We start from the raw sequence: 10,217 nt of genomic DNA on the forward strand, positions 1-10,217 counted from the left end.
GTGTGTGTGTGTGTGTGTGGGTGTGTGTGTGTGTGGGGGGGGGGGGGTCTCATCAGGTTGTAAAGATTTATTGACAACATTAAGTTGAAGTCCTGAATAATAGAGAGGAGTCGACTGAAGTAACACACACACACACACACACACATGCCTTCCTGTTAAGGTGAGGACTGGATCAGATGTCCCCCCAGAGCAGGACTGTGGTCTTTATAAAGGGAAAGTGGACCGGAGTGTTTTCACTCAGGAGGATCCCAGCTGAGCTCGGCCACTGAGGATGAAAACGGGGCAGGAAGGCTGCAGCCACGCAGGCCTAGGACCTCCTCACAAACAGGTCGCTGGGATAAAACGCATTTTCCCCGACAGGCTGGCGAGCGGAGGTTGGAGAGAGTGTCTGGTTGGAAAGAAGGTGCTGCACCAGAAGCGTCACAGAAGCCTGTGGTGCTTTGGTCTCTAGCAGACTGCAGGGGTCACCCATAATGCCGACCTTTCTGCACACACTCTCCAACCACTTTTCAATCGTACTAAACTTGAAAACGTTCCTCTTCAGAATAAAAGCTGTGCCGCTTTTACTCTGAAGGTGAACGGTCTCTGTTTTCAGTGGTGCTCCTCACAGTTTAACTGGTGCCGCACTCTGTCTGTGAATGATTTCACCTGGCAACAGCCGGCAACCTCCAGCAACCTCCAGCAACCAGGGGTCATCGCCTGGTCTGCGGTCCTGTGACTGAGGCCTTATTTCCTAAAACAAAGCCAAATAAGTTCCAGCATCACGTTCTTTGATTTGAAGGCACAAAGTTAAAGTCAGTGAGACGTGTTATTGATCAAATGTTCCAGTTTTAGAGCCTCAGGATGGTTTTGGCTGCTCAAACGCCTTCTAAACATCCGCTCAGTGCTGAGCTCTGTTCTTTGGGTAAATTGATCCCGATGTGCACAGACCTTCATTTGTTTCTCACACTCACAGGTAGTGAAACCTGCACCACCCCGATCACATACCTGCTGCGCCGTGTTTGATTGAATGCAGAATGCTAACCCCTGCAGGGCTTTAAGTGGGATAGTGGAAGTGACTTATCACCAGTGTATGACCCAGAGGTGGTGTAGATGGGGTCAGTGTGCCCTCAGTGTGGATGGATGCTGCTGACCGCTGCACCAGCTGCTTCTCTGTGCTGTTAAAGTGGTGTGAAGCTGTTTATCACCTTTAGCCTGGAAAAAGAGTTTGTTGCTCTATAAAAAAGCCCTCCGTAAAGCTAGGACATCTTACTACTCATCATTAATTGAAGAAAATAAGAACAACCCCAGGTTTGTTTTCAGCACTGTAGCCAGGCTGACAAAGAGTCAGAGCTCTGTAGAGCCGAGTATTCCTTTCACTTTAACTAGTAGTGACTTCATGGATTTCTTTACAAATAAAATTTTAGACATTAGAGAAAAAATTATTCATAACCATCTCAAAGATTATTCTTCATGTTCGGCTGCTTTCAGCACTGCTGGTATTTGTTTAGACTCTTTTGCTCCAGTTGGTCTTTCAGAGTTAACTTCAATAGTTACTTCCTCCAAACCAGCAACATGTTTATTAGATCCCATTCCTACTAGACTGTTCAAAGAAGTCTTTCCAATTATTGATGCTTCAATCTTAAAAATGATCAATCAGTCTTTATTAGTTGGCTATGTACCACAGACCTTCAAGGTGGCTGTAATTAAACCTCTACTTAAAAAGCCATCAGTGACCCAGCTGTCTTAGCTAATTATAGGCCAATCTCCAACCTTCCTTTTCTCTCAAAGATTCTTGAAAGAGTAGTTGTAAAACAGCTAACTGATCATCTGCAGAGGAACGGTTTATTTGAAGAGTTTCAGTCAGGTTTCAGAATTCATCACAGTACAGAAACAGCATTAGTAAAGGTTACCAATGATCTTCTTAGAGCCTCTGACAGTGGACTCATCACTGTTCTTGTCCTGTTGGACCTCAGTGCAGCTTTGATACTGTTGACCATAACATTTTTTTACAGAGATTAGAGCTTGCTATAGGTATTAAAGGTACTGCACTGCAGTGGTTTGAGTCATATTTATCTAATAGACTCCAGTTTGTTCATGTAAATGGGGAGTCTTCTTCACACACTAAGGTTAATTATGGAGTTCCACAGGGTTCTGTGCTAGGACCAATTTTATTTACATTATACATGCTTCCCTTAGGCAGTATTATTAGAAAGCACTGCATCAATTTTCATTGTTATGCAGATGATACTCAGCTTTACCTATCAATGAAGCCAGATGACACACATCAATTAGTTAAACTGCAGGAATGTCTTAAAGACATTAAGGCCTGGATGACCTCTAATTTCCTGCTTCTAAATTCAGATCAAACTGAAATTCTTGTTCTCAGCCCCACAAATCTTAGAAACATGGTGTCTAACCATATATTTACTCTGGATGGCATTACTTTGGCCTCCAGTAACACTGTGAGAAATCTTGGAGTCATTTTTGACCAGGATATGTCCTTCAATGCATATATTAAACAAATATGTAGGACCGCTTTTTTGCATTTGCGCAATATTTCTAAAATTAGAAACATCCTTTCTCAGAGTGATGCTGAAAAGCTAATTCATGCATTTATTACTTCTAGGCTGGATTATTGTAATTCATTATTATCAGGCTGTCCTAAAAGCTCCCTGAAAAGCCTTCAGCTGATCCAAAATGCTGCAGCTAGAGTACTGACAGGGACTAGAAAGAGAGAGCAGATTTCTCCCATATTGGCTTCTCTTCATTGGCTCCCTGTTAAATCTAGAATAGAATTTAAAATCCTTCTCCTCACCTACAAGGTCTGAATAATCAGGCACCATCTTATCTCAAAGACTTCATAGTACCATATCACCCCAACAGAGCACTTCACTCTCAGACTGCTGGCTTACTTGTGGTTCCTCGGATACTTAAGAGTAGAATGGGAGGCAGAGCCTTCAGCTTTCAGGCGCCTCTTCTGTGGAACCAGCTCCCAGATTGGATTCAGGAGACAGACACCCTCTCTATTTTTAAGATTAGGCTTAAAACTTTCCTTTATGATAAAGCTTATAGTTAGGGCTGGATCATTGGAGGCATTTGGTTTGTAGCTGCGTGAACACAGCCCTGCCTGCCTGAAGGGATTCGTCAGCTTGTGTGTTGATAGTTGGTTTTCTGTGTCTTTACAGCAGGGGCGGAGGACAAGCTGGGCTGGGCGTTCGGACTGGGCCTGGAGCGGCTGGCCATGGTCCTCTACGGCATCCCGGACATCCGGCTGTTCTGGAGTCGGGACGAACGCTTCCTCAAACAGTTCAGAGTGCAGGACGTCCACCAAGCCATCTGCTTCCAGGTACACGCTGACATCACACCTGAGAGGAAGAGGGTCACACCTCAGTGCAGCATCAGCTTTCAGCAGGCTGCCACACACTTTAAACTCCAAACGCACAAAACACACAAAACACCACCTCATCACAGATGCCCACTGTGAAGTTATGATTATGGTGTCCTTTCCTTTCCTTTCCTTTCCTTTCCTCCTCCCCTCCCTTTCCTTTCCTTTCCTTTCCTTTCCTTTCCTTTCCTCCCTCCCTGTCCTCCTCTCTTCCTGTTTACTCCTCTGTGCCGTCCTCTTGTTTCTCTGCTTCACTGAGTATTCAGTTAGCTCTCTCTCTGTCTCTCTCTCTCTTCAGATAAATCCACCTCCATCCACCAGCTCCCCGTGTGTGTGTGTGTGTGTGTGTGTGTGTGTGTGTGTGTGTGTGTGTGTGTGTGTGTGTGTGTGTGTGTGTGTGTGTGTGTGTGTGTGTGTGTGTGTGCTCACTCAGTTAGTTTACCTTCAAATGCAATAAGAAGTCCGAGTCTCTAATTATAAAAACAATCTTCTACATCATGACTTCATTCACATACACACTAATTAATTTCATGTTACACACCCACAGAATAAAAAGCTGCAAACAGATGTTTCACGTCTGATTTGTGGGCAGTGATAATTGACACGGAGTCGCACAGTTTTTTACTGTCGATCGTCCAATCACAAAGCAGCAGCAGCCCGCCCACCTATTACCACACACCCCCCCCCACACACACACTTCACTTTTACACTCTCCCCTCCAGAGTGTTATCCTTGCTCTGTGTGTGTGTGTGTGTGTGTGTGTGTGCGTGAGTGTTCTGACCTCATGTATAAAACATTTTGACAGTGGGGGCTCACATCAGCCGGCACCAGTCACTTCCACTGACTCCACCAACATCACACACACACTGTTCACACACACACAAACACACACAGACACACCCACACACACACACACACACACACAGACACACACACACACGGTTCACACAGCGGTTACTCTGTCCCCTCTAAAGGTGCTTTTTGTCAACTCTCGTCTTCACTAACGAAGAACATTTCAAGTGACTGTTGGAGGGCAAAGAGGAGAAGGGGGGGGCAGAAAAAGGATGGAGAGGAAACAAGGAATGAGGAACAAATGAGGCGAGAAACACAGGTAGGCCAGAGGAAAGAACCAGCTGAATACGTTCTATTAAATTAAGCTTATGAGAGAAAATAAGAGGAGGGAATAAAAAGTAAGGTGAAAGAAGGAGAGGGGTGACATTAGTGAGGACAAATGAGAGCCAAAACACAGTTTTAATGGGAAAAAGACACTGAAGTTTAGAAAGGGAGAAAAAAAGAAATGCTTCAAATAAATGAAGTGAAAAAGGAAACAGAGGGAAGACGGATGAACTGTGTCAGGAAAATAGGCAACAAAGGAAAATTTAAATTACAAAAGAGGTTTGAGAGCGTAAAGTGAGGAGGGATTTCTGAGAGGAAGAACAAAAATGTTGGAAGATATCTAAAGTCAGAAAGAAAGAAGGGAGGAGGAAAGAGGGAGCAAGGAGAGGAGGATGCTGGAAGGGCAGACATGAAGCATTCACAACCCACTCTGCACACATCCACTCAGAAACATTCATTTCTTCCTTTCCAGCCAACCAATCACATACCTTCTAACTAACCAGCTAACCTCATCATCCAACAACCACCTGCCTAACAAACCAGCCACTCCACCAGCAAACTAAACACCCAGCTGATAAGAACCAGAGTATAGTCACCTTCCTACCAGCTAACAGATCACCTTTCTTTCTGCTAACCCAACCAAACCCAACCAAAGGCCAGCTGACCTCTTTATTGGACACACAGTATGGAGCAGAGTTTCCTTGAAGCTGGGACACAGACTTTGGTTGTCCTCTGTGTCCTTTCCTTTGTAACCTCACCTGAAGAGCCTTTTTGTTTGGTCTGAACACACTGAAGGTGAGAGGGGACGAGGAAAGGAAACCAGTGAGAAAATGACTAGCAAATAGACATTATAACCAACCTGCAGTGGCCTTCAATGACAGTTAAACTGGATGTAACAATGAACACGTCATAATCAATGTTGTTAAGATGAAGGTGTGCAGAGTGGGAGGGGGGAGGAGCGACCCTGCTGTCCTCCTCACAGCCCTCTAAGTTTTATTGATGCACTCAGTTTCTCCAGAGGGGCCAGGGGAGCACGGCTCATCTCCTGCCCAGGGTCAGTTCACCTCTCCTGGGCCAAGACTCTCCACCTCTCCCCCAAGCCCTCACTGGCCCCCACATCCACAGGTAATCAACTGTGACCGCCCAGGGCCTAACAGGAAATAGGCTGCTTGGGTGTTGGTGTGTGCATGTTTGTATACACACACACACACACACAAAATGCTTCAGGGAGCTGTGCAGTGCTGCTAAACTATTATAGTGTAAACAGACTCCTCACCTCCCTCAGAAATATGTGGATACTTCCATCTTCTCACCTTCCACCTGCTCTGCCAAAGCCGTTCACTGAAGCTAAAATGATTTTAAAAATATCAAATCAGACTCAGTTCTTCTGCCTGAAGCTATTTTACTTCTGTCCTTTGGTTCAATTAAAATTATAAACCAGCTGAATAAGTGGAAGTGGAAGTGGATGGATGGATGGATGGATGGATGGATGGATGGATGGATGGAGTCATGGATGGATAGATGGATGATGGGTGGATGGAGTCATGGGTGGATCGATGGATGGGTGGATGGATGGATGAATGGATGGATGGAGTCATGGATGGATGGATGGATGGGTGAATGGAAAATAAAAAGTCTTACATTACTTGCCGACTTACCTCAGTGACCACCCATCGTGGTTACATTGTCATGTTTATTAGCTATTTTCCAACCTGCATATCTACCATTCTGCCTATCTGACCAACAGCCCACCTACACAACCCTATCCAACCAAACAAGTAACTGCCCTCCTAGTCACCGAACAAATCAACCTACCAGCCATCTATTCTGCCTAACCAGTTGACCTACATAGCCAATCACCACCTACCTTAATACCTGACAAACTAATCACCAGCTGACCTTTCTCTCCAATCAATACTCTACAAATCCAGCAAACCAACCAACATTCAACAAGCTACCAACTAACCAATAACCCTTTTCTTCCTGACCACCCAACCCTTCACCTACAGTACCTACCTACCTTCCTACCTAACTACCTACCTACCTAACCAAACGAGTGCCCACCTATGCAACCAACCATTCACCTACCTACACAAACAATAAATCAGCTCCCTCTCATCTATACAACAAATCAGTTAATTACTTCTAACCTACATTCCTTCACAACCATCTATCTAGCAAACCAGCCAACCTATCTTAATCCACAACCGAAAAACTAATCACTAATTGACGTTTCTGTCCAACCAGTGACATACATAGCCAGCCAAGTAACCAATCACTACCTACCTTCCCCCTATCCATACAGTTATCTACAAAGTAAAGTACCGTATTTTCCGGAGTATAAGTCGCACTTTTTTTCATAGTTTGGCTGGGGGTGCGACCTATACTCCGGAGCGACGTATATGTGACATTTATAACACATGAACCAAAATACTCCAGCCACTTTACATCTCCGTGAACTGCAGCTTTAAGGCAGTCTTGCGTAACCTGTGGGCGCAGTGGATGATGGATGGAGAGCACAGCTTAACGGCAACTGGGAGAATGCGCCACCCAACTTTCCTGGAAGTCATTGGATGGATCAAGAAAACATGGGCTTCAGTGACAACCAAACCATCCTGTTGGGATTCAGAAAGGCTGGAATAATTGGAACTGCAGCTGACGACGAGTCTGACTAACGCGACACAGAAGAGGAAGCGGCGCTTCGTCTACGGAGTGTACGGAATTGTTTAGAAGTGACACCGAGGATGAAGAATTCAATGGATTGATGGTTTGGTTAACTTGTTAGTATGTTCTTTATGCTATGGTTATCTGAATAACTTAATGTTACGTTAACATACCGAACACGTGTTCGTTGTGCGTCATGTAGCTGAATGTGCTACGTTAGCATAACGTAGGCGTAACTGTGTTCGTCCTGTTCTTTAATCCATTATTATTTTAAATTGCTGTTCAAGATGGAATTTCTGCTCTGGGTCTCGGATTCTATCAACCCCCCCCCCAAAAAAGTGCGACTTATAGTCCAGTGCGACCTATATATGTTTTTTTCTTCTTTATTATGCATTTTTTGGCTGGTGCGACCTATACTCCGGAGCGACGTATAGTCCGAAAAATACGGTAATCTTTGACAGCCCATCAAACAAATTAACCAGCCGGCCAATCAGACTCCACTTCTTCACCTTTACCTTCAAACGTACCCGACCGTCAAGCCAGCTACAGAAAAAAAAAAAAAAACATAAGTCCCTCTTTTGTTCAGACTTCGGTTTCAAAGATAAAAATGTAATAGTACCATGCAGATCGACAAATCTCAATAAGTAGCATTAAAACGGAGATCAAATTAAGGAAAGAGCAGTCAGGAGCAAGAATAACAGCAGCCTGCTTCTCCCTTTGTGTAAGTAAGTTATTCTGAGCATAATAAACAAGTGACAGATGATAGGAATCTCTCCTTCAGTCTGTCGCTGCATAAAACATCACATTTATTCTGTCGTCCTGATAAAGTTTTAATGTGTTATTGTCTTTGTGTTTTACTCTCTGCTGCACTTTCTGCTCTGTCTTCCTACAGTCTGCCTGTTTTTCTGTCACATTTCTTCTTCTCTTATTCTTTAGGCTTTTTTTGCCTCCCTTCTCCTTGAATCTGCACTTTCAGCTCATTTTTATTCACCTCATCTCTGTCTCTGCAGTTGATGTGCTGATTGCCCCTCAGTCCTCACATCTTTGTGTTTATGCTTGGTTTCCTTTGAAATTCTAATGAGTCTTGAGTCTAAATATCCCATAAACATACATGTACACAAAACTAATCAAATGTAGTACACAAAGAAAAAAATCAACATCTTTGAGGACCTTTAATAACTCAGTGTCTGAAATTAAAGTGTTATTCAGGGCCCCAGCAGCAGTCACAAATAACCTCAGCACATACACTGCTCAAAAAATGTAAGGAACACTTTGAAAACATCAGATCTCAGTGGGGAAATATGCTGGATATCTGTACTGGTATGGACGGGTGAAAGGTGCCACGTCTTTGATGTAAATAAAAATAATCAACCTACAGAGGCTGAATTCAAACACCCCAAAAAATCAGAGTGATAATGATGCAGCAGCTGGAGCATTTAGCTGAAGTTTCACTGCAGTAACTCTAAATGGTCCTCAGTAGTTTGTGAGCCCCCACATGCTTGTATACAGGCTGACAGCATCAGGGCTCCTAATGAGACGATGGATGGAGTCCTGGAGGATCTCCTCCCAGATCATCACTGAGCTCCTGGACAGGCTGAGGGGCAGCAGTATACATTCATTAGAAAACGAAAGCCACAGCAAAGCAGCAGGAAACCAACACAGCTTTTATTCCACATTAGGGATGATTGAACTAAACTAAACCTCACAGCTAATACCAATATATACAGGGCGTACTGTGCAACTGTTTAGTGGACATTTCTCTGTTTGTTTGCACATTAATTATTATTCCATTATTTATATAAAATATAGTAATGCAAGACAATCAGTGACCTACCTCCTACCTATTCATCCACCCTCCTACCTACTTACACACCCAGCCTGCCTCTCTACCAACATGCTGACCAACTTACCTACCAATCTACCCATGCTAATAACCAACCACCTGCCTGCCTGCCGATGTAGACCAAAAACAATTAAGTACCCACCCACCTAAACACTCATCAAACCATCTGTCATGGTCCTGGGCTTTGGCCCAGTGGTTTTCCCAGCTGTTTCCACTTGTCCTCATTGCCCCTTGTGTGTGTATTGTCTGTATTTCTTGTCCTTTTTTGGTCTCCCTGTGCTGTATGTTTCACTGCTTCTTATTTTCCCTGGTTAGTTTATCTCTGGCACCCGTACAGCCAGATCAGCTACAGTTTGTTATTTCCTGTGTCTTTCCAAAATAAAGCTACGTTTAAGCTTCCATCTTGTCCTGCGAAGTGCACACAGCATCCTCTGACAGAATCTATGTACCTACCTACCTTACATGACTAACCAATTAACTACCCACCTCTGCAACCAACCAATTCTGTACCTACCACCATGGCTAATCAATTATGTACCTACACAACCAGCCTATTACCTGTCTGCCTACCTTTCTACATGACTAACCAATCACGTGCCTGCCTCCTTCTGTTGTCTCTTTTTTCAGGGGCTAATGATTGTCAAATTGAACCTTAATAAAGAAGTTACCATCAATAACTATATAATAATATAATAATGATAAAAGTTTACAGTTGAGACCCTTTTTAGATGAATTGTTAATCACTGGTTGTTTGTTCAGCCCCTCAGTAAGTACCCCCCACTCCACAACGACATCTCCTTCTGGCTGCCGGACAGCAGAGAGGGCTTCACCGAGAACGACTTCTACGAGCTGGTGCGCTCCATCGGAGGAGACCTGGTGGAGAAAGTGTCTCTGCTGGACGATTTCACTCACCCAAAGTAAGAAAACACCCTCAGAAACTGAGTCTGTCTCATTTATTTGTCACTGAGTCACAGTCACTTCATCTGTCTGCAACTGACAGGAGGAACCACCATCATGAACCAATGGATGTCCTTAATCCTGAATACACACACACACACACACACACACACACACACACTTTAGTTTGATCGGTAGAGCTGGTTGTGACGATCCACCCTCCTAATGCAGTTGGGTAAACAGATGTAGACACGTCAGTGTTGTGTATATAAGTGCTGATTGTGCAGCATGCAGCAGCAAGCTTGGCTTGCACAGAAGTTATTGCACAGG

At 44.1% G+C, this 10,217-nt stretch overlaps 1 protein-coding gene across 1 annotated transcript in view; it reads left to right on the forward strand.

The window, feature by feature from the left end:
• fars2 (phenylalanyl-tRNA synthetase 2, mitochondrial) overlaps window positions 1–9,911 on the forward strand; it is a 94,558-nt gene extending 84,647 nt beyond the window's left edge. Inside the window, exons 7-8 of the mRNA XM_030757171.1 lie at window positions 3,168–3,328; window positions 9,750–9,911. Coding sequence (XP_030613031.1) covers window positions 3,168–3,328; window positions 9,750–9,911 — 323 coding nt within the window. The remainder of the gene's footprint in view (window positions 1–3,167; window positions 3,329–9,749) is intronic.
• Window positions 9,912–10,217: the final 306 nt, after the last annotated feature.

This window comes from Archocentrus centrarchus, chromosome 20 (genome assembly GCF_007364275.1).
Source record: "Archocentrus centrarchus isolate MPI-CPG fArcCen1 chromosome 20, fArcCen1, whole genome shotgun sequence".
NCBI lineage: Eukaryota > Metazoa > Chordata > Actinopteri > Cichliformes > Cichlidae > Archocentrus > Archocentrus centrarchus.